The 27877-nt window shown below is 44.0% G+C and overlaps 9 protein-coding genes across 9 annotated transcripts; 4 read left to right on the plus strand and 5 right to left on the minus strand.

Annotated features, from left to right (window-relative positions):
* Positions 1 to 202: 202 nt before the first annotated feature.
* IL334_003961 (uncharacterized protein) lies at positions 203 to 4350 on the minus strand (the record flags this gene model as incomplete). The annotated part of the gene is made up of 22 exons (XM_062935684.1): positions 203 to 372; positions 455 to 493; positions 549 to 589; positions 650 to 771; positions 829 to 935; positions 1008 to 1884; positions 1946 to 2068; positions 2123 to 2241; positions 2291 to 2315; positions 2373 to 2413; positions 2469 to 2529; positions 2588 to 2734; positions 2785 to 2967; positions 3016 to 3132; positions 3194 to 3247; positions 3308 to 3331; positions 3390 to 3404; positions 3470 to 3610; positions 3665 to 3824; positions 3935 to 4037; positions 4096 to 4192; positions 4267 to 4350. The coding sequence occupies 22 exons, from the start codon at positions 4348 to 4350 to the stop codon at positions 203 to 205; spliced, it is 2850 nt and encodes a 949-aa protein (XP_062791735.1).
* An 847-nt stretch (positions 4351 to 5197) lies between these two features.
* On the plus strand, positions 5198 to 11591 carry IL334_003962 (uncharacterized protein; the record flags this gene model as incomplete). The annotated part of the gene is made up of 6 exons (XM_062935685.1): positions 5198 to 5614; positions 5664 to 5955; positions 6014 to 10492; positions 10558 to 10700; positions 10774 to 11233; positions 11302 to 11591. 6 exons carry the CDS (start codon positions 5198 to 5200, stop codon positions 11589 to 11591), a joined length of 6081 nt encoding a protein of 2026 aa, XP_062791736.1.
* Positions 11592 to 12245: 654 nt separating this feature from the next.
* IL334_003963 (uncharacterized protein) lies at positions 12246 to 13673 on the plus strand (the record flags this gene model as incomplete). Its single annotated transcript, XM_062935686.1, has 3 exons — positions 12246 to 12492; positions 12627 to 12751; positions 12828 to 13673. 3 exons carry the CDS (start codon positions 12246 to 12248, stop codon positions 13671 to 13673), a joined length of 1218 nt encoding a protein of 405 aa, XP_062791737.1.
* A 445-nt stretch (positions 13674 to 14118) lies between these two features.
* IL334_003964 (uncharacterized protein) lies at positions 14119 to 14781 on the plus strand (the record flags this gene model as incomplete). The annotated part of the gene is made up of 1 exon (XM_062935687.1): positions 14119 to 14781. One exon carries the CDS (start codon positions 14119 to 14121, stop codon positions 14779 to 14781), a length of 663 nt encoding a protein of 220 aa, XP_062791738.1.
* A 318-nt stretch (positions 14782 to 15099) lies between these two features.
* Positions 15100 to 16075, minus strand: IL334_003965 (uncharacterized protein; the record flags this gene model as incomplete). The annotated part of the gene is made up of 6 exons (XM_062935688.1): positions 15100 to 15125; positions 15252 to 15311; positions 15453 to 15535; positions 15692 to 15773; positions 15904 to 15964; positions 16058 to 16075. 6 exons carry the CDS (start codon positions 16073 to 16075, stop codon positions 15100 to 15102), a joined length of 330 nt encoding a protein of 109 aa, XP_062791739.1.
* A 579-nt stretch (positions 16076 to 16654) lies between these two features.
* On the minus strand, positions 16655 to 17458 carry IL334_003966 (FK506-binding protein 1; the record flags this gene model as incomplete). The annotated part of the gene is made up of 6 exons (XM_062935689.1): positions 16655 to 16677; positions 16757 to 16816; positions 16880 to 16962; positions 17072 to 17153; positions 17235 to 17295; positions 17360 to 17458. 6 exons carry the CDS (start codon positions 17456 to 17458, stop codon positions 16655 to 16657), a joined length of 408 nt encoding a protein of 135 aa, XP_062791740.1.
* A 911-nt stretch (positions 17459 to 18369) lies between these two features.
* IL334_003967 (uncharacterized protein) lies at positions 18370 to 19572 on the minus strand (the record flags this gene model as incomplete). Its single annotated transcript, XM_062935690.1, has 5 exons — positions 18370 to 18403; positions 18473 to 18740; positions 18856 to 18952; positions 19037 to 19135; positions 19285 to 19572. 5 exons carry the CDS (start codon positions 19570 to 19572, stop codon positions 18370 to 18372), a joined length of 786 nt encoding a protein of 261 aa, XP_062791741.1.
* A 677-nt stretch (positions 19573 to 20249) lies between these two features.
* Positions 20250 to 21669, plus strand: IL334_003968 (uncharacterized protein; the record flags this gene model as incomplete). The annotated part of the gene is made up of 2 exons (XM_062935691.1): positions 20250 to 21440; positions 21547 to 21669. The coding sequence occupies 2 exons, from the start codon at positions 20250 to 20252 to the stop codon at positions 21667 to 21669; spliced, it is 1314 nt and encodes a 437-aa protein (XP_062791742.1).
* A 566-nt stretch (positions 21670 to 22235) lies between these two features.
* IL334_003969 (uncharacterized protein) lies at positions 22236 to 27183 on the minus strand (the record flags this gene model as incomplete). The annotated part of the gene is made up of 11 exons (XM_062935692.1): positions 22236 to 22302; positions 22398 to 23713; positions 23801 to 24700; positions 24765 to 24883; positions 24941 to 24997; positions 25050 to 25091; positions 25145 to 25311; positions 25364 to 25427; positions 25496 to 26005; positions 26071 to 26620; positions 26749 to 27183. The coding sequence occupies 11 exons, from the start codon at positions 27181 to 27183 to the stop codon at positions 22236 to 22238; spliced, it is 4227 nt and encodes a 1408-aa protein (XP_062791743.1).
* Between the last annotated feature and the right edge of the window lie 694 nt (positions 27184 to 27877).

A 27877-nucleotide genomic window follows, 5' to 3' on the forward strand; every position in this document is an offset into this window, starting at 1 on the left:
ACCTGAATATAGACAAAAGCACACCTTTTATAGAAACCAGCATATGAAATATAGAACATGACATGTCACTCATGATGGATGGCTTAATGTGACAACAATAAGACTACAAGATTTACAATCGTCCTATTGGCTTCGGACAAGATACAAACACTGCCAAATCATCCCTTCATATCCGTTATTCCCCCTAAGTCCTTCCTTCTCTTTAGTCCGTCTCCTCTACCCAGGCTCTCATGCAGCTCTCCAATGCTCTCAACTGGCTTACTTCGGGCGTTCCGTCATCCAATTCCTCTAGTCTTCCTTTGGATATCAAATCAACAGCTTCGGGAGATCGTAATGCTTTAGTGGCATTTTTGAATTGCTTGATTCGTGTTTCTGTAATCACAGAAGATAACATTTAGCAGGTGAAACAGTCCCATATCATCCACGCATATTGTTGATCAAGATGGTAGCTCACTATATGCTGAAGGATCATTCCTGGACTGGTCTGCGATTTCTGTCATTGAAAACGTTAGCTGACTCTTCAGAAGGATGATATTGGATCAGCTTACCATGCTCTAACGTTCTGACTACACCAACTAAAAGCCTCCCTCTTCTCGATGGAGTCAGCTCATTCCTCGCAGAAATCATCAGGGGCGAGAAGCTGAAGTACCTGTCTTTCCCCGTTTCATCTCTGCCCCAACCTTTGAGGAGCTTTTTCGCCATCTCACCTTTGGCGAGAGAAGCCATCATTGCGGCTGTCATCTCTTTGACTCCAGCTTCTCTAGCGGATTTCTGTGACAGAAGAATCAGCTTGTCTTTTGGTGTGATAATGGGAGAAAGCTGACTTACCTGAATCAAATCGCATCTCACTTTATTCGGTGATTTAGCTATCGGAGGTTTAAAACTTGTTCTTGATGACGATGCTGAAATCTTTCGGAGTTTTTGTGCAGTAGGTGCTATTTCAATGAATCAGTCCCACTAGCCCTACTTGTGTCTGCAATGTGGAAGCGGAATACTGAAAGACTCACACTGATTATAACACGCGAATGGACCACTGCCTCTTATCGGTTCGACGCTGTTCAACATTCTTTCCGCTTTTATCCTTTGTTCCCTTGTCAACTTTAATTCTGATGCAGTACCTTCTTCTGAGTCTTCAACGTATCTCACACCTCTTACAGGAGTCGTCACATCATGCTCAGTATGTCTTTTAGCGGGCGAAAACTCCCTTCTTCTGGTAGTGGCTTCTGTGAAGGAAACCGTACTAGGACCAGGTCCAGCAACTGCTCTACCAGGGGTGGTATATTCGCTCACATCCCTTCGTCTGATGGGTTGAAAGACTCTTTCCGGGATTGGTCGAAGAAATTCAGCGGATAAGTCTCGCTTGAGTTTCGGAGTCAATGATACTGGGATTTCTGGTCGAGCACTGGATTTCGAACTTGGAGATAGGGACGTTTTGGTCGCTGAAGATGGTGCTGAGCTTTTGGAACTAGTCGGGACCAAGGGACTATCCAAGACAGCAGTGATTACTGAAGTGATATGCAGGAATGGATTGCGATCTGCGGAGGAAGGATCCGCCACCGGCACGGATGCGAGCAGATCGGGAGGAGGTTCTTGAACTGGAGGAGTAGGAGGGAGAGAAGTTGGTGAGACAGGATTGAACAGAGGTTCCGGTTTTTCCAAGATTGGAGAGTGATCATCATTATCACTGAATTCAAATCCATCTGAAATGTTGTCGAATCTCAATAGAGAATCAGATATCGATTCCTCCTCTGAAATTACGTCTAACGGATCTGCTGACGGAAGAGGAGGAAGCTGGACCGGTACTTCTTCAGGTTGAGAGGCAATGTCGACACCCTCCGAAAGTCGCAGTGCCGCAAGTCGAACTTTATTGGAGTCTTTACAGACCTAATTATTGTATCAGCATGGATCTAACTACAGAATTATGAGAAGGGAGACGCCGACGTACATCGCACATTCCTTCACAATACGCTAGCTTGACAGACGGGTCACGAAAATCAATCTTCTCTCCAAAGTAATCGCATATTCCTACATGTCGACATTGTCCTGCGTTTTCAAGGAAATGTTGGAGCTATGCGAGGCATTAAGTCACGACTTTCGGTACTGTGTGTGGAACTGTACATACCGACTTGAAGCTGTTTATCGGGGACAAGGTATCTTCCGAATCTTCCACAAGAGCTTGCTTTTTCTTTTTCTGTTCATTGATCTCGTGATTCCAACGAACCTTTTTAGCGTCTTCTCGAGCTGTAGATTTGTCAGCTGGGAGCCGCTAGATCGGGATTACTCAACTCACAGTAGAAGATGAGGCAATGCGAGGACTTAGATTCACCGGATTAGGATGTTTCTTTTCAAGCATGAGCAGGGATGATACGTACGTGATTGTCTCGCCCCGCTCTTCCTGTCTCCTGGTAAAAGCCTGTCTTTATCGTTAGCAGATCCTACAATCCTGATACAGAGGCCATACAATTTACCTTCAAAACTCTTCGGCATATCATAGTGGATGACATATCGGACACTAGGCTGATCGATACCCTATGAAGATAACCAGTCAGATCATTTACACCATTTGGAGTGTCATATATGGACTGACCATCCCAAACGCGATGGTAGCTACTATACACTCTACTTTGCCTTCATTCCAAGCAGCCAAAGTAACAGGATTACTCGCGTTCAAGGCTTTATAGTAAGGTTGAGCTTTGACTCCTCTGTCTCGTAAGAAACATGCTACATCCTCGCACTACATTGCACGGTCAGCTTTTCCCAATAATCGTAATCTTCAAATCTCACGTCTTTCGTCTTTCTGCAGTAAACGATTCCCGTAACGCAAGGTCTATTAATCCCGTTGGAAACATTTTTTGCGCGAGCTTTGGGTCTGAAAGCTTCTATCCAGTCCGCGATCTCCTCTACAGTACTTTTCTGATCTTCCAATTCTTCGTCATCCTCGTAGCTACCCCGTCCTTGATAGCGAACCTTCGATTAAGAATTAGCTGGGGCACTTCAGGAAGGGAAACAGCTTACTTCGTAAAACAAATTCCGCCTATTAAACGGCATGACCCATTGCCCGTACCCTTTCTTGATACCCAGACTACGGACGATATCGCTTCGGACTTCATGCGTGGCAGATGCAGTGAGAGCCTTGAAGGATAACCTGTCAGCATACCAGGCTATCTTTGGATGATCAGGCGAAGAGACTTACAGTTACTGGAAGTCCTCGATACTGTTTCAAGAAGTTTCCGAGGTCGCGGTATTTCTGTCCGTTTAATTATCAGCTATACGGAAGTTTCAATCCCTCTGGCAGCAGATGACTCACAGGTCTAAAATCTAGTCCCCACTCCTGTAATTTGGCAGTAATTAGTCATGATAGTTTGAATACGAAAATGACGTTCGCTCACAGAAATAACATGCGCCTATGCCCGGATTGAATATGTGAGCTTCCGATCCAATGATTGCAAAAGGAGACACCCGGACTCACCTCATCTATCACTAGTCTAGCCATTTGCTTCTGCCTGTAAGCAATATCAAACATGGTCCTGTGTCTCGGGCTGAATAAACTTTCCGGTGTTATGTATAGGAGCCGAATTTCTGGGTGACCCAATGACATTTGACGACGAATCTACAGACATTGTTAGTTCTCGTATCCAACCCTATCTGTGAAATTGGTGTTTACCTCTTTCAAGGCAGAATCTTCGATACCCTCCTTCAACATGGCTGCCTTAATCCCCATTTCCGTCAAATGATTCACTTGATCTTCCATCAACGAGAGTAAAGGAGAGATGACTATTGTCACACCATGTTCGATCGTTATAGCGGGAAGTTGAAAACAGAGACTATGTACAAAACGCCGCATTCAGCAGCAGCCCTTGACTAAGGATACAGCGAGGATGAGGAACAAAGAAAATAACAGATCAGCACGGAGAGAAAAAAACACAACACATACGACTTTCCCAGCCCTGTGGGTGCAACAACGATCAAATCGCATCCTCTCATGGCATCAATGCATATCTCCAATTGTGGGTGTCGGAAATCGTCATGTTTCCAATCTGGGTTGATATTAGCTATGAGTTCGTTTTCATGGAACGGAATTTCGTCTAAACTAACATTGCTTCAAATTTCTTCTCAAAACCGTCGGCGTTTCTTGAGGTGAAATTGTCCTTCTCCATACTCTTTTCTTAGGTCGAAAGTTATTCCTTGCGAACTGTATGAGGGAGACTTCCGTGGTCAGCTGGATGTTGTTGGGATGCACAGGCTCTTTCTGAGGATATAGCTCACTTGAGTGGAATTGATCAAATTCGTATACGGTCTCTCAGCGGGTGTCGAGCTCGGGAGAGCGAATGAGAGTGCTCCCGCTGCCATCTCATCAACCCGCTTTATACGTGTGGACGGGGAGATGTAGTGTGTCAAGAAATTGAGTCAATCCTGAAAAGTGTCAAGGTATCATTTTGTGGTTGCTTTCGGTGATGTGAGGCGAAATGTAATTGAGATGAAAGATATCCACAAAAATGGATGGTTGACATCATCTGTTGTTTTTTTGAACATCAGTCGCGCGTGTTTGCCGTTCGCCACTCAGCTAGGAATTGTTTTGTACAGTTAGGCACCTCCCATGAGCCAGCAAACATACTCCGCGTGCCTGGTATCAATCATTATGTCATTACTTTTCTCGACGCGTTGTGCGCGGTAGAAAATCAAAAAGGGAAACAACAAAACGAAAATGATAAACAAATCGAGGATCAACAATCATCAATTGTTTGCTCGCGTTGATACGTTCATCCTTCTGCAAGAGGCTGAGACTGAGCATCAAGTGACAGGGCTCTCACAAGACAAGCGAATAGTGGAGGACTCATCAAACTGTACAACAGGGTGAGTGAAAGAGCTTGAGAGATGTCAGTTGTGTTAGCTTGATTTGGGGAGAGGTCCGAGCACTTGGTCACAATACACATAGTTGATTGAACTTTGACTTTTACTTCCTACCCGAAAAAGGTCATCTGTTCATGAACAACTCGCTTCGTCTCATCTTCTTCGTCCTTTTACTAATACATAAAAGCAGATCGATACTACTTAGGGCAATACATTTTTAGTATTAACAGTCTGCTCGCTCGGTATGTTACAGTATCCATCGTAATGATCTTTGGTGCTGACTGATAATGTACTCAGACGACATCTAATCTTTCTCAACTCTCACAAGCCTACGGGCACATCAAATATGGACGATCCTTTCGCCGCTCCTCCAATAGGGGGTAATCTGCCTCGACAACGTTCAAGACCTAATCTCACCAATCCCATCCCTGCCCCACCCTCGTCCCGTTCAATCGCATCAATGGCTCGAACCCCTTCACCCCAGAAACGTCGTCCGGAAATGACAGGTCAAGCTCTTCGTCAACATCTCCAAGCCTTGCTCGAGCAAAAATCGACTCAGCTACAAACGCTGGGAACGATGGGTCAGGAAATACTGAAACAACAACAAGATTTGGAAGAGAGAATAAGAGGTTTTGAAGAAGCTGATGAAAGTGATGGAGAAGAAATCAGGGAAGATACCAAAGAGAAATTACAAGAACTGGATCGTGCTATGAGAATGTGGGAAGATCAAAATGAAGATATGATGAGAGACTTAGGTGGTAGAGTAAGCTAATTGTTTCATCGTTCTTAGATGTTTAGCTGACAACGCACAGGTACCGGAATCGCTCGAAGGTCCATCGATCTCAGTCTCATCTCCCACCAAAGGCTCCCAAGCAGCTGCGCCCAGTACCCTTACTCGACGACAGAGAAATGCCCAACACAGGACATTAGATATGGAATTTGCAACTGAGATCGGTCAAAATCTCTTAGTAGAAGTCAGAAGACTCCAAGCTCTCCTCAGTGAAAGAGATCGTGCTCTCGAAAAAGTCAGTGAAGAAAAGGAAAGCTGGGAAGGGGAGAAGCAAAGTATTCTCAACGCTGTGAGAGCCGCGGAGACTAGTGTTGGTAAGTCCTGCACACCTCATCGTCTTTTGGAAATAAGTGCTGACGTGAATACTCATAGAACGTTATAAGGAAGAGAACTGGAATCTGGAAGTTAACATGCAAGAACTCCGATCATCCTTGGCTGATGTGCAGGAACAATTCACGAAGTCCAATGCCGAACAAAGTCGACTAACTAAAACTTTGGTGTCTGCAAGGGAAGCTGCTGAGGCGTACAAGACAGACGCAGAGAAGAACGCTCAATTGGTTGAAGATCTCAAAGTCAAGCATGAAACGGATATGGCTAATGCCAGAAAAACTACCGCTGGTCTACAAAGAGATAAGTCTGATCTTCTCACCGAGCTGAACGGAGAGAGACTACGACGAGTCAGTGCCGGTCGAGGTCGATTATCAAAGAGCATGAGCGCCAGTCCCGGTATGCTCGGACCTAACGGCGTAGAAGAAGACGAAGATGATGTCTTTGCCGCTGAATCAAAGGGAAATAGCAGTCCTACTAAACGAGGACCAGGCTTCGACGATCACGACAATGCTCATTCACCTTCCCAACTTTACGAATCTGATTTCGATTCACCCAACCCAACGCCATCTAAACCATTTCCTCGGTCGCCCCTTGGTGAAATGTACATCAACGAAATCGACGAATTGCGCGACAATCTCGCCAAAGCCCAAAGAGAGATTGAGATCCTTCGTGGTGAGAATGCTCGAGCGCGATCGACGAGTGATTTGACCCAGAAGAATGTCGACGAATTTGGCATGCGTACACCTGGTGCAGATTGGGAAGATGACGAAGGTACCATTGGAGCTGGAGGAAGAGGAAGGGGTTCTACTCGAGGTAGACGAGGACGAGGACGAGGTATCGCAGCTAGTATCGGTCGGAAACTTGGATTCAATCGTGCCGTTTCTGGGCTTTCCAGCACACCCGGCGACAAAAGTTTCAACTCCGCTTCTTCCGGAACACCCGACCTCCTCCGAACTAGAGGTATCTCAGGTAGTCCAGCTCCTTCAAACGGTGGAAGCCTTGGACGTGTATTTGGGCAAGAGAATAACTCGATGGAAGTCCTTAATTCCCCCAGCCTATCGAACCGATCATCTGACAGCCTCGGTGGACGAACCAGCTTTATGGCACCCGCTGGTAACGCATTGGCAGATGAAATTGGTACACAAATCGCATCTCCATCAGTCGAATACGTCGATGCTGCTATCATGACGGATGATTGGGAACCTGAAAGAGTTATTATCCCTTCTCAGAATGTACAATCATGGGATGGGACTATACGAGCTCCTCAGATCAATACTACGGCTGCGAACAACGCTTCTATAACCGCTTGGACACTACAAACCCCTAAGCGTGGTTCATTCGACGATCCTTTCCAAGGGGATGGCACATCAACCTCAACTCCTGTACATGCCGATACCACTCCGACCAAGAGGACGGTTCCGTTACCTATGCCAAGTCGATTAGCTCAAGTTTTCCCTCGGTCTACCTCGATTGAAGACTCGATGTCAACTACTACAGGTACCGATACAGATGATTTCGAAGACGCAAGAGAAACAGTGGGAACTTTGACTCCTTCTCAATCTCATTCTGAATTACCTACCGATACAGAAGCGTATCAAACAGGTCAAGAGTGGCCTAATGAATCTTCAGCTGACTCAGACTCAGATGATGGAAGAGAAAGAGACAGAGAAAATACTATGAGAGGTCTCAAACTATCTGGACTTGGAGCGGCAACTGGCTGGACAGCTGCTAAGAACGCTCACAAAATGGCTAGCAGAGATAGGATCATCGAAGTTCCAGTAGAAAGAATAGTCGAGATCGAGAAAATTGTTGAAGTTCCCGTCGAAAAGATTGTCGAAATTGAGAAGCTTGTTGACAGAATCGTTGAAGTCCCGGTTGAGAAGATTGTGGAAATTGAGAAGATAGTAGAAGTACCAGTCGAGAGAATCGTGGAAGTCCATAAAACAATTGAAGTGCCGGTAGAAATCGAAAAGATCGTCGAAAAGATCATTGAAGTAACGGTTGAAAAAATCGTTGAAGTCGAAAAGGTTGTCGAAGTCGAGAAGATCGTGGAGAAGATCGTCGAGATTCCGGTTGAGAAGATCGTTGAGGTCGAAAAGATCGTTCAAGTAGACAGAATAGTTGAAGTTCCTGTCGACAAAATCGTCGAAATCGAAAAGATTGTGGAAGTAGAGAAGATCGTGGAAATTCCCATCGACAGAATCGTGGAGATCGAGAAGATTGTTGAGGTGGAAAAGCTCATCGAAGTACCTGTCGACAGAATCGTAGAAGTGGAAAAGATAGTTGAAGTTGAAAAACGCGTCGAAATACCTATCGAAAGGATCGTTGAACGGATCATCGAGGTGCCAGTTGAGAACATCGTCGAAAAGATTGTAGAAGTTGAAAAACGGGTAGAGGTACCCGTTGAGAAGATCGTGGAAGTACCTGTAGAGAAGATCGTGGAAATCGAGAAGATCGTTGAAGTGGAACGTATTGTTGAAATACCCAGGATCGTGGAAGTCGAAAAGATTGTGGAGAAAATAGTGGAGAAGATAGTGGAAGTTCCCGTTGAGAAGATTGTACAAGTTACAGTTGAAAAGATTGTGGAAGTTGAGAAGCTCGTGGATCGAATTGTTGAAGTCGAAAAGATCGTTGAGGTACCCAAGATCGAAGAGAAGATCGTGGAAGTGGAGAAAATCGTCGAAGTCATCAAGGAAGTAGAAGTCGAAAAGATCGTTGAAAAGATCGTAGAAGTTCCCACCATCATAGAAGTCGAAAAGATAGTCGAAAGGATCGTGGAGGTAGAGAAGATCATCGAAAAACCTATAAATGTCGAGGTCGAAAAGATTGTCGAAAGAGTTGTGGAAGTTGAAAAACCCGTTGAACGAATTGTGGAAGTCCCAACGGTGATCGAGGTTGAAAAGATCGTGGAAAGAATTGTGGAAGTACCTAAGGAAGTAGAAGTAATCAAAGAGATCCAAGTGGAGAAGATTGTAGAGAAGATAGTAGAGGTCATCAAGGAAGTTGAAGTTGAAAAACGGGTAGAAGTCCCTGTGGAAGTGGAGAAAATAGTGGAAAGAATCGTGGAAGTACCTGTAGAGGTAGAAAAGAGAATCGAGGTGATCGTAGAAGTGGAGAAGATCGTTGAAAAGCGAGTCGAATTCCCCGTCGAAGTAGAGAGATTTGTAGAGAAAGTGGTTGAAAAGATTGTGGAAGTACCGGTAGAAGTGGAAAAAATCATCGAAAAGATTGTAGAGAAGGTGATTGAAGTGCCTGTCGAAGTCGAGAGAATCGTGGAGAAGATAGTTGAGGTGGAGAAGCGGGTCGAAGTACCTGTTGATAGGATCGTTGAGGTCGAGAAGATAATCGAGGTTCCAGTCGAGAAGATCGTTCAAGTTGAAAAGATTGTTGAGGTCCCAGTTGAAAAGATCATCACTGTTACCAAGACTATCGAGGTACCCATCGAGAAGATTGTCACCATTGAGAAGATCATCGAAGTACCCGTCTCACAGCTCAAAGCCGGTCAATCCGATTCAAGTATGCAAACCGAACCTCTTCCTTCTACACCTTCATCACCTCTTTCGCCTGCTCCTGACATCTCCCTCTTCCGCGTCACACCTGGAACGAACTACGACTTCCTCAAAGCTCCTCCTCCACCCGGTCTACTTGGGAACAGAAACAGTAGAAGAGTATCCGACGAGAATCTTGCTGCTGTCGCTTCCGATTCTGGTTTACCTCACAATCGAAGTCTCGCTTCTCCCGCTAACATCGATGGTCTTCCACCTTCTTCTCCGACTGGCTCGACGGCACCTGATAGAACAAGACCACCAACAATGTTCCTTCCCCCGCCACCCGATATGCCACCACCTCCTAATTCCACAGTCAAGAAGATGTCCACTGGTCCGCCTCCCCGACCAATGTCACCTCCTCCCGAGGATTTCGTACAACGTGCCACTACGCCCACGATGCAAATGAGTATGAATCGACAAGGATCACGGACAGCACCATCGTCATCAACAGCTGCTATCCGAGCGGCCAGAGGTGAAATGCCTCCACCTGCAACTGCATCTCGACAGACATCTCGAGCAAGTTTCAAGGTTCCTCAGTCTGCTCACTCTACACCTGGACATAGCCAAGATCCATCTTGGTTGAAATCTAGAGAGAGTGTCAAACGAAAAGCTCATAAAGTCATTTCCACCAATGGATATGCTTCTGCTTCTTCTAGTATGTCAGGACACGATCAGATTCATGATCATGACAGAAATCCTTCCTTGTCATCTTTCGATAGCTACGCAGGTACATTACCTCAACAACATCCCGCGGGCGCACAATCTGGATCAACGGATCCGACTACCATACATGCAATCACGCAAACTATGATTGGGGAATACCTTTACAAGTACACTAGAAGAACAGTAGGTAAAGGTCAATCGAATAACAGACACAAAAGATTCTTCTGGGTACACCCATACACGAAAACACTGTATTGGAGTTCGGAAGATCCTGGATCAAGCAGAACCTCCGAGTCTTCTGCTAAGAGTGGTAAGTTTTGCATTGTTCAATTTGACATTCCTTCGTACATAGTGCTTATCATTGTCATTTTCTAGTGTTCATTTCTAGCGTAAAATCAATCGAAGATCCCAACATACAACCTCCAGGATTATTCAACAAGAGTATTATACTAGCTACCCCTGGAAGAGAAATCCAGTTCACTGCTGAAAATAAGGAAAGACACGATCTTTGGATGTCGGCAAGTATTTCCCCTTATTAACTGAATACACTCTGTAGATTCCCGCAGCTAATTGGTTCCAATCTCACGATAGGCTCTTAACTTCTTACTACAACAGCAAAATGGATCTTCTACCGCCTCACATTTAACGGAATCATCGATCAAGCACAACGTTTCCCGAACAGGATTATCTACCATAGCAGGAGCGGATGAACAAGGCCGATTGATGACTTCACATAATCCGAAATCACCCATGTCCTTGAGATCTTTTGGATCTGAAAGACAGTCTTTATCAAACATCACGCCCAAAGCGATAAGATCATCATCTGTTATGTCAAATGTTAGACCTCCTTCTACTATGGGTAAACGAAGTGGTACAGCAGCTCACGAGTATATGAGAAGACACGAAGTACCAGCTACAATTCATGGTGGTCATAGATATAAAGGTGTCTATAAAGGTGCCCCAATCGCTGATATCGATGATTTCGACGTCGTCAGCAGAGATGACGGTGATGATCTAGATGAAAGTTTTGAAGGTCTTGAAAACGTGAGAGGTGAGTTGGGATTTTTTTTCTTCTTCTCAGATAGCTGTCTACCCCTTGCTGATCCTCGTTCAATTTAGCCTGCTGCGATGGTAAACATCTCGTTGGACATCATCATCACCACGATCATCCCAATGTTCCCCGAACTCCGGCGAGGTCTCAAACACCTTCCATTCGAACATGGTCAATACGTTCACGTAGACCATCAAATGCCTCCGCTAAACCCATTGGTCATGTACCTGTACAAAGTGACGGTGAAAGTATATTCTCAACGGCGAAAAGGAGAGAAAGGGAAAGAAGTAAATCTGCCATGGGACATAGAGATAAACAGAAAGAAAGAGCTATGAGTCCTACGTCGTTTAGACAGTAGACAGTAGATAGTAGACGGGTGCTACGAAAGGATTGAAAGGGAAATAAATACATTGGTTTTATTGGTCTCATTCTCTGAACATTTGATTTTTTGTTCATTCTATATTTCGGGGTTTTTCGTACTTTGCATCATATATCAGTATGCTTAACGCATACAAACTTTTCACGTTTATGTATGAATCATAATGACTGTTTCTTCTTGTCTTTGCCAATACTCTGGTGCATACGAGCAATACATTGTCTGATGCGATGTATAAAATATGGCAAGTCATTGTGTTGGCCGTCGGCAAGCCAGTCTCTGATACGGTGCATGGTTTAATTGCCGAGTTTAGTTGCCAGTTGATTTCTTCTCGTTATCGCCAATCATCGACAAAGGTGTCGCCAACATTTTGCGTAAATGATCACAAAACACGACTATATCGCCATGCAATGATGGATCATTGCCAACATCCGCATAGGATGCAATATTATCGCCAACAGTTGAGTCGATCTAAGAGAACAAGAGAAATCCACTTCCTGACATATCCGACCTAATTGAATCTATAACTTCACTATAATCAGCTTGGCTTAACATATGTGTCGATCTTCCAAATTGCACTGCAAATAAATTCCCCAATAACACCTTGTGCTCCGTACACATAAGATTTTTCCCGACATGTCCAGTACAAATTCAACACAAAGACCCATAGTGATCCTTGGAGCAGGTATCATTGGTCTCACAACAGCTGTACGGATTCTCGAATCACCTTTATACCAAGAAGAAAAAATCCCAATTCACATTATAGCTGATCATTTACCTAATGATCCCCTCGATCCAAAATACGCAAGTACGATAGCTGGAGCACATCATTTATCTTTTGCGGATGACGAAGATGTCAATCAGACAAAATGGGACAAAAGGAGTGAGTATTTTCATCTTATCATATTTCGCTATTTCGCTATCTATTAGAATGTGGAGCAAGATTGACGGGAACATGATCTGTTCACATGGCTGTTCATCACTTTTGCTGATCTGTTTCTTGGCGATGATTCTCAGCTTTCCATGTCATGTATAACGAATGGAAGAATGAAGGTGAAAAAACTGGATTAATGGTTTTGAAACAAACTGAACTGTTCGTCAAACATAATCAACATCTCAAGATATACGAGGATCATCCTGATGTAAGTGCTATTCAGCTTTCTTTGCATGACATTGAGCTTTAATAATGTATAGGCTGATCGCTTATGGTGTCATTAGTTTCAAGTGATTGAACCAGACCAACTCCCGAAAGGAATCGATCATTCAGTGAATTTCACGTCACTCACAATGACACCCTTCACTTATCTCAATCGATTACTCGATCGCATTTCTGCGTTATCTAATGGTCAAGTTATGATACATCGACACCATTTACCATCTTTATCGTCACTCTCACATCCTTCTATCACAGCAATGATCGGTGAGATACCTCCTTTAGCAATAGTCGTTTGTGTTGGAATTGGAGCGATAACTTTGGGTCAAGTGGAAGATCAGACTGTTTTCCCCACTAGAGGACAAGTAGTTAAAGTAAAAGCTCCATGGATAAGATCAGGTTTCACAAGACAAGTCGGTGAATTGAATGGTGGTGAAGGTGGTGAAAGGACGTATGTCATTCCGAGACCTGATGGAGAAGTAATCTTAGGTGGTACAAGAGAATTAAATGATTGGTATCCTTATCCAAGAGAAGAAACGACAAAAGATATATTGAAAAGAGTTTTGGAAATTTGTCCTGATTTATGTCCAAAATATAAGATTGCTCCTTCAGCTCTTGCACCAGAACAAGATATCGAAAAGTTGCATATCACAGAAGACAACCTACCAGATTCAGATACAGATCCCACTTCTCCACTAGAGGAACTGGTGATTCAGACTTTGGTGGGGTTCAGACCGTCTAGAAAGGGTGGTATTAGGTTAGAAAGAGGGAAAGATCTAGTTTTAGGTCGGGATCACGGGAAACAAGATAAGACTATAGTTGTTCATAATTACGGTCATGGAGGTGCTGGATGGCAAAGTTGTTGGGGTACAGCTGAAGACGCTGTGGAAATCTTGATTAAATCTATGTAATTGTATATACACATACATGCACTCTTAACCTTGCCGAATTCTGCTTCGGGTTCCACCGAGATTGTTTGGCGTGCACCAGATAATTGGCTGATTAGCGAACTGCTGAACAGGGCAATCATCGATGAGATTTGTCCAAACAATTCCAATCGGCATCAACGTACATCTTCACGCTTTGGACCTGCGTCCGAAGTTGATATTCGGAGTGTGAGGTTGCAGTGAGATACCTCACGATACGTAACCCCGTTTTGCCAGATTGCCTGTCTCAGCAGATAGTGAAGGAGGTGACTGACCGCGCGGCCGGTGACCGCGACCAGCGTCAGTCTTCGGGCCCGAGCTCAGCCTCTTCTTGTGTCTATATATATATATGTATATGTGCATATGAAAACATGTCAGACTTTGTTTCGACTATTGGATCAAACTGACCTTGGCCAACAGATTATCTACCATGTCAGCCAAACAATCGACTTTTCTCGTTTTCGGTGCTTCGGGCGGTACGGGCAAACACTTTCTCACTCAGGCTCTATCAAGCGGACATAAAGTCCGTGCTCTCGTTCGGACTCCTTCAAAGCTCGCTGAAGTCCAACCGAATGGTAATCTCGAAATCGTGGAAGGTAGCATAACCGATCCCTCCTCTTTCGACATGGACGCCCTTATCTCTGACGTCGATTACGTCGCGCTTATGCTGGGCGACAAACAAGCTCAAGCGACATCTAAAATAAACACCACATTCGTCAAGGTACTTGTACCCTCCATGCGCAAGCACGGAGTCAAACGGATCCTCTACCAGTCAGGCGGGCTTACACGACCTCATGGTGGTAGTCTAAGTGTCATACTGTGGCTATTACGATACACCATCGCTAGTGGCTTCGAGGGCCAACATCAAGATAATGAATCTGTCCACGAGTATTTCGTGACAGAAGCGAATGACATGGAATGGATCATACACCGAGCGGGGATATCAGGTGACACGGCGTCAAAGGGCACATTGGAAAGATCGCCGACTACATTCAGCATTGCGAATCATGTGGATTGTGCCAGATACAACTACCGAACGGTCATGGATGATCAGGCCGTACGCACATGCGAGTTCAGCAAGTACGCAAAGTGAGGGTCAAGAGTAGAGTGCCATTCGGGTTACAAGTAGAATGAGACAAGGACGAAAGGGCGTCGTTGGAACTCATCCTACATCGTCACATAATCAGATGGGTCTAGGTTGGGTCGAACAACCATGTATTTCTGCTTCCGTCTACAGTATTCCACAAAACATATTTCGTATACATTTTCTGCTGCATCGCAAGAATGATATTTCTTCTCGCTAGTCACCAGAGTTTGTTCGTGACAGTACCAACAGACTACAGTACACGCCAAGTTTATCCTCTTCCTCTCGTCCTGTAATCTGCGAACTATCTTCCATGTATTTTCATATTTAATCTTTGATGTCAAGAAGCTCGACTGCAATTTCAGACATTAGCTCTGCGCATAACGGAACTCCATGCGTTGCGTTTTCATTTCCTGCAGAGGAGCAGAATGCGATCATTTGAATGTTGACGATATATCGCTTGATCAACGTAGACTTACCCTCAAAGATCAAAGTTGCGTTGGGAGGAATAACACCTCCAGCGCCACTTGAGCCGTAACCTATGGTATTGAACGATCAAGATCCCATTAAAGTATCAGCATTTATCCAACCTGACCGAGTCAATCATGTCTGATCAGAGTGAATGGAAACGGTTCTGGAATTGTTGTACTCAGAGGCACATATTTCGAAATTGGACTTACCATAATCTGAGGTAATGGTTAATCTGGCTTTTTGACCAATTGAAAGTTGAGGTACACCTTCAACCCATCCTCTGATGACTTGGCTGAATATACAATGGAAACCGTACATCAGCATCGAGTTCGGCTCTTTCCGTATCGGGCATCATGATTTTGGGATGCCTTAAATCAAGGAAGGATCGCGGGGGCATTCTGTACTGAGACTTGAGAGCTGGTCACCGAATACAAAAACAAAAACATACCCTACTCCAATCGGGATCTCAAAAGGTCTTCCTCTTTCAACGGAAGAATCGAGCTGCTGTCCATTGGTCAAGCTTCCAACATCTAGGAAGAACATTGGTTTGTCATCAAGTCAGTTTTTAAGGTTTATCTTTTCCGTGGTCCATGTTACTGAAGTTGACGAAGACGGTCTGTTCTTGTTGTGGATATATTCGTAACATCATACAGCACTCACAATGGATCACAACGGTTTGACCTCTTTCAGGAAAATTCTGACCGTCCCCGGGCCTGATGGTCTACCATAGATCACATATGCTATCAGTAAACGAGGCATTGTTGGTGTATCCTTCGTGGAGTGTTGATACCAGACTACGTATTGATGTACTTACTTCAACTGTAACGCCCATTTTTTAATTGTCCACTGAGATGATGTATGGTAGGAGAAAGTAACAGATGGGCACCTTGAGCACAGGTATATATACACTGCACTTCATTGTACAAAGGAGGTGATCTCTCTGAATAATTACCATGACGAACGGCAAGAACGGATACAATGCAACCGTGTGCGCACAGAACGATACATGATTCGCGGCTCGATGGACTGAGGTAAGCTGTTCCAGGGGTAATTAAAGGTATTCAAGGAGGATGAAGGATGAGCATCACGTCATGCGATGCAATCGAACCTATTCCTCAGCTTACAGAGCGCAATCGCACACTTTCAAAGGCGAATTCCATACGAGTATTGGGAAAATGGCAAGTGATATTAACCGATGAGAGGGAATATCAAGCTATGACTAAGCTCCGATATTGTATTTCACGTGAGATTGCGAATCTGACACGGGGTCATGTCATGCAGTCTTCCGCCATCATCATACATATCATTTTTATTCTGTTTAGTTACTTCGATTCATTCCTTCCACATCTAATTTATCCTTTCTTCTACTTCAAATCAATTAACTCTATCTTCCTTATTGTTCAACTGACATTTAGTTGACCTTGAGGAGTTCGACTAGAATCATTTGGGATAATATCAGCTAACAGCTCCCCAAGTGATGAAAGGATGAATCAGAGAGGAAGCAATCACTCACCTTCGAATTTGAGGGTAGCGTTGGCGGGAATGACGGGAGGGAAACCTCTAGCACCGTAGGCTAACAATGCAAGTGTTATATCAGCATTGTATTCACTAGTCAAAGGATGAAATGATGACTTACCGTAATCTGGAGTACAGATCAAGTTGGCTTTTTGACCAACGGAGAGTTGAGGAACACCCTCATCCCAACCTTTGATGACTTGGCTATATGATAAGCGAAGATGAGATGTCAGCCAGCTTCCTTTGTAACAGCAAAATAGCAGGTGTTCCTTGATTTGAAGATGGGAAGGAGCAATGATGGACTTGAACTCACCCTTGACCAATTCGGCAGACGAAAGGTGATCCTCTGTCTCGAGAAGAATCGAATTTGGATCCGTCAAGAAGGGTACCAACGTCTGATCAAAGCGAAGCAAACCATCAGTCTCTGCGTGCAATTAGGTGACAATGCTTTTGAAGCCAGAAGGAGAAAAACTCACAGTGGATGGTAACTTGGTCTCCTGGTTTAGGGAAAGTCTTTCCGTCACCGGAAGAGATTGACTAACGATGATAATTCAATCAGTTTCCACTGCTCATTTATGGAGTCCTTAAAATGATAACTCACTTCGACTGTAACACCCATTTTGATAGCTGTGGAAGAGAAGTTTCTGTATTGGTTGATTCTAAGTGATCTGGTGGAAGTAGTCAGAAGGGATCTGAACATTTGCTTGTCTATCGAAAGGGTGAAATGAAATATGGAAGGATGGAGAATGCATGAGATTCCTTTGTACCGTACGTTGACGATTTGCGATGGGGGAAAGAGTCAAACGTGGAGATTGGCAGAAAGGGAGTGAAAGTGGAGGCGGAGTTACAACGATGACGACAGAAGTGGCACATCACCCGGGATTCGTATTCTCTCGTCGACCAACAAGCAGGTTAAGACAGTTAGTATGCATAATTCATCTCAGTTGATCTTACAGGTAAGTAAGAGCACCCGAAGGCAGGCCACAAGCCTCATCCAAGCATTAGGAATTAGAGTCAGAGTGCGTCTTTGAGTTGTGATGTGAGCGGGCTCGGACCAATCGTTGACTATGCTTTACCATGTAAAGAATGACGATGACCTGCAGCTTTCACTTCAGGTCTAGCATGATGAATCGCTGAATGGATGCAAAATCCCTGACATCTGTATCGGGATGAACACTAGATAGTCCGACTGGATTGGAGAGAATCGACCGAAAAGGTCACGGTTGCTTGATTTATTGCTTGACTTGACTAGCAAAACAAGAAGCACCCAAGTTGATAAGGTGCTGAGCGCCTAAAGTGGGATGTATATAACCATCCGAAGTAATCAAAACAATTTTACTAACGGTCATTGAATAGAAATGTTTGCGCTCAGAATGAGGACTATGGCCTGCGTCCGGAAAGAGCAACGCTATACTAAGCACGACATTCACAATGTTCTTATCAATGCGGCGCAGATTAATGGTCCTTTAGTATCAGTGAAACAAGCTGCATGCTATTCGACTGGCTAATCATATTACGTGTGGAACTTCGCCGCATCCCAGCACAAAACATCGGGAACCATTCGAGATCCACACCTCACGCGAGCAGTCCGTAGTCTGACCGCGAAATCGTCTATCCTCTTCCAACGTATGGCATACCGGATGCACTGCGATAAGAACAGCTCTCTCAGCGCTTTTTCTTCCAAGTCGTATCTGGGTGATGCAGGACTACTCACAGGATTTCCAAGCTCAAGACATCCACATCTGTTCCTAATGAAGCGATAAATGCAACCGTCTTAGCTACGTTATCAGCACTCATAGTAGGTTCTATCTTTGTTGATCCATCAGCTTGTATAGACCCAGATTGTACGTGATTTCCCATTGCTGTCGAGGCGTTCCCAATGTCAATTTGAGAACATGTGATCCCATATTTTCTGCCGTCCAATGAAGTAGATCGGGTTAGACCTGTGATTGCGTGTTTGGAGATTGTATAGGAAGTATTGTCTGCGAAGTTGATAGAGGTAGAAAATTAGCATTATTCACGATTTCTATTCTCAATCCCGTATGCTTTATCTCGATTTTGTGTCTGAGGCGACCAGAAGATGAAAATGACGCTCACTCGGTCGGGGCGCAGTTGCTGATATACTGCCGTTATTAATTATCCTACCTCCTTTGGGTGTCTGACTTTTCATGATGTTGAAAGCGAGTTTTGTGAACTGTCATTTTTGTTTCATCACGAAATACCATCAGCGTTCTTGGTAGGAATATCTCCATAACCGACAAGAGTCTTCTTGACTTACCAGGACAGCTCCCATGATATTGACATCCAACACTTCTCTGAACAAAGTGATATCTTGATCTTCAAATTGACCTTCTGATTTCTTGTTGATGCCTGCATTCTGCGGTTGTGTGAAACGTCAGCGAAGATTCATACAGGGGACCACTTCCAGTGTAATTGTACATGATACGGAGAGAGTAATTGCGGCCCATGTAGACCCAGCGTGTCCTCTTTGAGAGTATAATCAGTGCAGATAGCATCTGTACTCACGTTGAAGACTAAATCCAATCTACCATATGCTTCTTTTATAGTTGTTTCCAAACCGGATACGAATGCTTCATCACTCGCATCTCCAGTAGCTATCTCTACTATAGTACCTTGTCTCAGCAGACTTCCGGTAGCTTCCAATTCAGCTTTTCTTCTTCCTACCAATATCAAAACCAGTTGTTCTGGATGAGTGGGCGAAGGGAATGTCTCTGATAAATGAATTGAAGTTGCTCTTCCGATTCCTGCAGAAGCGCCAGTGACGATAATCACTCGTTTGTTTTCAGTTGTCATGATGTGAGAGTATTGAGTATTGCGTCGAATGTGTGAACCTTTGAAGTAATCTTTCTAAGATCTCTTGCAATGTTGATATTTATGTAGATCACCTCAAAACAGCTGATGCCGACAATAAAGTACGGGTTATAGACGGGATATCTTTGATCGGTCCGGGATCACCGGTATCTTCTAGACCCCGTCTTATCCCACCACGGAGCGCACGGGTACTTTATCATACATCCAAAGTGAAATGCCACATCACCATCATGTTGCACACGGCGATATGGCGGTGTTTTCTATTCACTTTGATGGCGCCTGATTTTATGTTTCACCCCGTGACCTCTTGTTTGTTTACTTTTTCTTTTTTCAGACAGTTCGCCATACGTCATCCACGTGGTTTGTGTCACTCTGGGATGTGATGATTATCTTTGTTGGAGAAAAAAGGGCTGATGTTGAATGAATCTATCTATACTTTTGACCATTTTCTCATTCAATCTCTTTCATACATCATAGATCAAGATTGACAGCGATTTGTTGCTCATATACACCTCTTCGAAGCCTGAGCCTCTTGAAAGATCTTGAGTGAAACAACTACGACATTGTGTCTACTTCGAGGCTATATCCATCCATCACCTATTCTTGATATCTTGGAACACCCAACACGAAAACGTCTTTCAACGAACAAATCATCAGCAATGCCAGTAACAAAAAAGAAAGGAACACTGTTCGCCATATACGCAGATTCGCCTGATCGATCCCAATCCCAACCACAATCACAATCATCCTCCTCTTCTACACACTCCAAACAAGTCGGCAACATCCCTAAATCACCAACCCAACGATCATCTACAGGTACAAACTCACGAAAAGCATTATCGTTACTACAGCCCAAAGCTGTATCCTCCGTATCATCCGATAGGTCGTCTGATTTCAAATCGAAGAAATTCGATTTGTATGATGATCAAAGTGAAGATGTTCCCTTGAAAACCAAGTCAGTAACCTCTGAGGAAAATTCTTCAGCTTTGAAAACCAAGTCCAGATTGATTACCACCACAATTGCAAATTCAACGAAATCACAAACAACGACACTCAATCAACCTATCAACCCCAAGTTCAAGTCCAAATCTTCCATCACAGTTTTCTCTGACGAGAATAGTCGTTCTTCTTCCACTTTAATCCCAACTAGGAGAACTGCTTCTGCACCTCTTGCGGTCCAACCTCGATTACAACCACAACTACAACCACAACCACAATCCCAATCGCAATCGCAATCAATCAAAAGATCTCGTGATTTACTTTCACCCTTACCCATATTATCTGCACCGGCTACCAAAGCCACTGCGACAACAAGCAAAGTGAGATCCCAGGTTCAAGCGGAAGTAAGAGAAGATCCAAGTGAATCGCCAGCTAAGCGTACTCGCGCAGCTTTGTCTACTCCTTCAAGAGCAAAGACGGGATCTTCAAGGACTGAACCCGAAGTCAGAATATCAGACAAAGAAAATATTCCAGTACCATATTCGCCTGGGGGTGAAATAGATTCAATAAACGATTCTCCAGCGACAAGGACAAGATCAAAACTTCGTGCTTTAAATCTTTCAACTCAAACCTCTAGTCCTCTTCGATCCAATATGAGAAGTGAAGCTGTGTCAAGAGTAGAGAGATTAGTAGGTGATGGACGAGGTACATTAACCCTGAAAAAGGGTAGGGAGTTAGCAATGTTATTGGGTGATGAAGATACAGAAAGGGAAATCAAAGCTTTGAAAGGTTCTCCCGAATCAAAGAAAACAAGAGGGAAGGGAATAACAGTAGAAGTACCAATGTTGAGTGATGTAAGTGAAGCTTACGGCGCAGAAGGTTATGAGCCCGAAGGATTCAAAACACAAAGGGTGAGTCAAGTGTCGTTGTTTTTGTTAGACATGTCAAGATCTTGCAGCTGACAATGTAGAATTGATAATGTAATAGCGATGAAAACCCATGATCATCACTGTGTAGCACAGTATACGAAAAAGTCCTGAACACTATCCTGAAACAGAAATAACGAAAATCTTTAATGATATAATCCCACTCTCCAACGCCCAAAGTCGAACGGATATAAAACCATTACAAAACTCCTAGGGTCCTCGCTTGATACTGATTCTTATAACGAAAATACATTCTTGATTGACTTTTTTATCTTAAACATACATTATATACCATACATTGATATACCCCATACCGTCATTCAATCCTACTATTCGGTATCACTCTAGTCCTTATACAACCTCTACTCATACTTCGACCAATATATCTTATCATACCATAATCACGTATATCTTAAAAGACCTTTTCACGATAGTTATGTTTCAATTACAGATCCTAGTAGTATGATTTCCTCTTAACGAATATGTTTATGAGATACATTGCCTCATGTCCAATACAAACAGCTGCCAGTACTAATCTTGTCATATTGAAATTGTGCATGTGCACGGTATTAATGGAATTCATTAGATTCATCAATCATCATTATCAATGTATAGAAAATACGAATCGTCTATCGATTTCAATTCTACGTATCATTATTTAATCTATGTTCTATTTTGTCGAAAGACCAACACTTCCTAAACAAAGCTGACGTTGGCGACGCGTTTTATGGAGCTGTGCATCCTTGCATTCACCTGTATCTGACTGTAACGGTAACGACTTTATATATACACCGCTCCTGCGAAGATAGCTGGTCGATGATCCGATCTACCTTCAAGCTGTCTCATCCTGTGAATTGAGAAATTGATGAGCGAACTCCTTGTTTTACTCAAAATGTGATTGTATGCAGTCCTTCGTCGAAACCGTAGAATTAAGAAACTCACCCAGCGTCATCGATAGTACCATAATGTAAACATCTCACTTCACCCTTTTTCCATTTCTTCTCTTGCGCTTCTTCATAGGACAATGTGATATCTTGTTTATCTGGATTTGTGGCTGATGAAGAACGATGTAACCATCCCGGAAGATCTTTTAAAAATCTCATGAAAGCGTTCTTATCACTTTCCCTTTCTCTTCCATGTCCATGTCCGGGTCCATGGTTATTACTGTGACTCGAACTCGTATGATTCAGTGTCGGTGGAGTAGTTATTGTTCGATGTATAGATGACTCTTCTTGATTAGGATATTCGGGGTCATGAGTAGAGTCAATCAAGGAAGAATTCATCTTGGCAGAAGGAGCTGAATTCGATATCGTTCTTACTCTCTTGTCATGATCGAATATCCTCAAAGAGCTTTTCCTTTCAGGGCTTGAAGTCATTGAAGTTGAATTTGGCGTTGGTACCGAGAATTCGATTTTGGAATGTTCGTTGTGATTTATTGGCCTACCCATCAAACCATCACTTGATCTCCCTTTTTTCTTTTCTGATGTCGAGTTCGTTACCTCAATTCCTATGGAATCGGAATTACTTCTTGGTCTTTGTTTGCCGCCTTGTTTTGTGTTATCCAGTATGCTCATTGGGTATACAGAATTATCAGAAGTGATCGTATCATTCCGATATTCGGGTTCAGGTTCATGTCGACTTCCGCTTTTATTAGTTGAAGTAGTCAAAGAGGATGATATGGCGCCTGAAGCTGAATTAGGTCTATTGCTTAATATAGGTCTGATATTACCTGGTGCAGAACCCGATCTTGTCATTGACAAAGAGGGGACGAGCTTTGACGGAGATCTCGTTGCAGGAGCGGAACTCGTGATTGAGATGTGTTGTTTACTCGCTTTTGACGGTGAGGATGGGGACGGAGTTGTACTTGGACGAAACGGAGATGATCTTCTCCGAGGGAGGGGAATCAAGCCTTCTCCACGTTGTATGAGGGAGGAGTCAGGTGAGTCAGATGGTGAGGATAGAAGAGATGTGTCAACAGATGTATCGACGAATCTCGATGGTGTCGAGGTTCCAGATGGGTCTCGCTCTGGAGAAACAGAAGTTCGGATTCGTAGATTGAGTCGATCGGCCATACTTGGATCCATGGACGATGTTCTTCCCATTTGGAGCTTGATATGACCACTCAAATGGGTGAGTGCGTTGGAAAGGCGATGAAATGGCGTATGAGAGTCTAGTTGAAGATCTACAGATCGTGGTATAGGTTCTTCGTCGTCTTCGAGATCCGATAATATATGAGCTTTCCATAGTACTCGATCGCACTGATGGTTAATAACAGGAAATAAGCATTGACAAATGACCACTGAGGGTAGGGTACCATTTGTGATTAAAATGGATAGTTGACTTACCCAGCTTGGCACTCTCTGTTTCTTACTGGTATCATAGACACCTTCTCTTCTATCAACTTCATCTACTGCTTCTTCCTCTTCCTCGTCTTCACCCATTCCATCCTTCACCGATCTTCCCGACATGGTTCGTTTCATGATACTCAAGCGTCTCGTAAAAGGTGGCGGACGATCCTTATCCCTTGGAGGCGAAGAGGAATATCCACTTTCAGATTTACTTGCAGGTACCGCCAGACCATCACTAGTCGAAGCGATGAAACCATCTTCAACTGGATTTTCGTTCCTCGATGACGTAGATACCCTTCTTTCATTTTCAAGTGGAGTTGTTGGTCGATCTGTATCAGGATGAGAAACAAAACTTGACATTGAAGTTCTTCTTGATTCAGCATAGTCATCTTGGTTTCTCTTGCGAATAGACATTCTCCTTTTCACACTGACCCTTCTACCCAAACCTCCTCTTTTGCCGGGTGAAGGGGTGAGAATCCCATCCATCTTCACCAATCCTAAGAAATGCCTCGTCTTTTCTTTGATAGCAACATCAAACGGTCGGTGTTTGTGTGTCATTGGCATATCGTCGGAATCTTCTTCGGCATCCGTTCCAGCCATTGAATTGGCACCGGAAGTGTATCGACTGGATTCGAACGAACGTCGGGAGAAATCACCTTCCGTGATATCATCGTCACTTACGTCTGACCGTCTCAATTGATCAGGCATCCGACTTGACTCATCTTCGTCATCATCTCCATCTACCTTTTCGATTGCGTCGCCTTCAGGAACATACGATAAACCCTTCGACACGTTGACGCTGCTTCCCAGGTCCACTGATACAGCCGAAGCAGATGACTTCCGACGTTTAAGGGTCCTGCGTACATCGCGATTTGTCGCTCGAACGCTCTTCCACACCTGGGTCGAGGAGCAATCAGCATTCCTGGCCGTATTGAAACAAGGAGGAGATTCAGATACCCACATCATATTTGAATGTGCATGGGAAATCAATTGGACCTTCATCAAAGCCAGGGAACGGGTTCATCTTAGGATCTCGCATTGCGAGTTTCAGTTGATCCCACATGAGCAGTTCACCGTATTCTGCATTGCAATATAGTTTCAGCAGGCAATCTCTGTCTGTAGAAGGATGTAGCTTACTCTTTTGCTCGATGAGCCAATCCGCGTGCAATCGTGAAAGCTCGATACGGAAGTTCACTGAACCAACGTCAGTGTCATCTAATTGACGATGTGCTGGAGAACGACTTACAGTCTCCGCACCAAAAGACAGTGTCATATCGGTCCGTTATATCTACATGGCAAAGATTAGCAGATATAGTTATCTATGCACTTTCGCCAGCTCACCTTCGGCAGCTGCCCTTGGGTCGTCTTTGGGCAAGAAGCAATCTAGGCGTAATTCAGATTTGATCTTGGCGATATTCGACAAACGAGCATGCATCCTGCCTGTGTGAGCTGCAAGATGGGAGTTGACAAAGAGAAATCGGTGGTCGGCCAGCTTGAGGCTTATGCCACTATCAAATGTGTCAGAACAAGCGGTCATTGGAGGTGAAGAAGCACACTCACATTCCCCCCTTATTTCCCACTCTGCCTCCGGCAAGACCGGCAGTCACTAGATCTTTGTCCATTCCTACATACCGTTCAGAGCTTGAGAGTCAGCTGCCGCTCGCAACCATGGCTTGATCATTGATCACCTACCTTGTATGAGATGTTCACACCCTTTATACACATATACAGTCAGGTACATGCCCAATAACCTTTCTTTGACCACATGAACGTAGCTTCCATTTCCTGAATTGGTCTGCGACGGTTCTTCGTTTGGAATGACGATCTCTGGTCTTTCGATTTTCCTTTTTGGAGACGATGATTGCATTCCGTGATCCGCTTGCATCATTAAGAATGATTCATCGCCATCTGCTGCTGAGGACGATGACGAGGAGTCGAATGATGACCTCGATCTTACTAACGGCGAAGGCGAGAGAGTCGTAAGATTTGAAGTTATCATGGCCGGCACTCTCGGAGGTATGGTAATGGGAGATGCAACAGGCGTGATGGGGGCTGATACCGAACGAAGTAAAGATGGAGGAGCGGGGAGAGCAGAAGGTGGCGGATGAGGTAAGAAAGGTGTATCTCTCGGAACGGGTGAAGAAGAGTCATAGGAAGATGGAATTGGTTCGCTTGTTCGCGCATTTGGACCGCAGAAATAATCTATTCCAGAGTATCAGCAATTGTTTCAGGCACAGCCCATTATTGGCCAAATACAAGTGATTCACCATCAAGCATTTGACTCCATCCTTTCGGAGCCACAGCGGGTTGATGCCGATGTAAGAATGGTGTATGAGGAGTCATGGGGGAAGCTGCTCTAGATCTTTGTTCCGATGAACCTTTCGTTTCCTCTTCGTCACTAGAATCAGCCGATCTAGAACCAGCATCATCTCTGTCCACATCAAGAGTGTTTCGGGGAGGTTTGAGTTCTGATTTTTCCTTCGCCTTCTCAATGTCCGTTGCTTTCGTCAGCTTCTTCTCGTCCGGTGTAATGCCCTCGTCATCTTTCTCCATCTCCTTCTCCTTCTCTTTTTCCTTGTCCTTGTCCTTCTCTTTCTCCTTCTCCTTTTCTTTTCTATGCCTCAATGTGACACCTTTCACCAGACCACCCCCTAGGCCTCTTGGAGCACCGCTCAGTGTCGGACATTCCTGACCTGCTATCACGACTATGTGATACGGATGACCATTTTCTACTGGTAATTCTGGGATCTGTTCATTTGGCGACTGTGATTGATATGGTGGGATTTGGCCAAACAAGACTGAGAGATCTCCTTTCGGCTACATGCATATACAAAGGGGATATATCAGTAACCAGACAGTCATGATGCACCCATCTAAATCATGAATCAAGGTGGGTTTCTCGAGAGTCATAATGAGATAGTTGATGGGTTATAAGTAAGACCTACCAAAGCATCCCCCATATTCCAGGTAACCATTAAAATTTTGATAGCATCCCTTTCTTTCTTTTTAGGTATAGTGAAAGTCTGATCGATCCCTCCTACCCGTCCTTCTCTTGTTCCATAAGGTGAGTCTAACGGGAACGTCTTTGATCTGATAACATCTTCACTACCTATTTGATTCAGCTGAGGATCACTGTGTATGTTGATTTCCACACCTGGTGTATCTAGAGAAGAACGCCCGGGTGAGGAAGGGCAAGGGCCAGCTTCAAGTTGATCTTGATCATTTTCAGTACTACTGTTGTGCGAAGGTGTAAATAATGCATGTAACCGACTCTTCACTCTTGATGAATCAATTGGTTGATCATCGTCATTATTGCTATTACTCGATGAATGTTGGTTGGAATTTTGCCCACGTCGTATCAGATGAAATCGTACAGGCATTGTTTATTGGTGAAGAGCTGAGCCGAGAGGATAATTTTTGAAAGGCCGAATGTTGAGGAAGAGGTGAGCGATGTTTCTTGGATCTATACTGATAATACCAACTTCACGACTCCAGATTCATACAGTAAGATACACGGACAAGGTGAGGGCATGAGTGCTTCCAAATGAGGAATACAATCGAGTATGTTGCCAGATCAGTCTATTCTTAGCTATTGGATAGGATATGATGGAGGGCCAAAGAAAAGGAAGATTTCCCCCGCCCACTCGTCCAGCCTTGGACGAGACCTAAACTGAAACCCAACCAAAAAGAAATCTATCTACTCTCCTTTCAACTTGGCTTCCTCAGATTGAGCTTGATGAGTGGACCATTATCATATATGTGAAGAGAGAGAGACAGGGAGGAAGATAATCTCCTTTTCGGACTGTGGTCGGTACTCTTTTCAAGTCTTATCTGGTCTATGTGATGCTACTTGGTCACTGTGTTGACGTTTGATACGAAGAATGGGTGAGTAGAAGGGGGTCTCAATTGTTTTTGTCTAGTACTCGTACTCTTCAATTGAATGATCTTTGGGGTTCAAAATGCGGGGTAAAAAACAGTTTTAACATTTGACACCGAGGTTAAGTAGGTAGATTTTGTAATCGATTACAATTCTATTTTGTAATAACCCTAATTACTGAATAGAGTTTGTTTCAG

This window comes from Kwoniella shivajii, chromosome 5, assembly GCF_035658355.1.
Source record: "Kwoniella shivajii chromosome 5, complete sequence".
Taxonomy (NCBI): Eukaryota; Fungi; Basidiomycota; class Tremellomycetes; order Tremellales; family Cryptococcaceae; genus Kwoniella; species Kwoniella shivajii.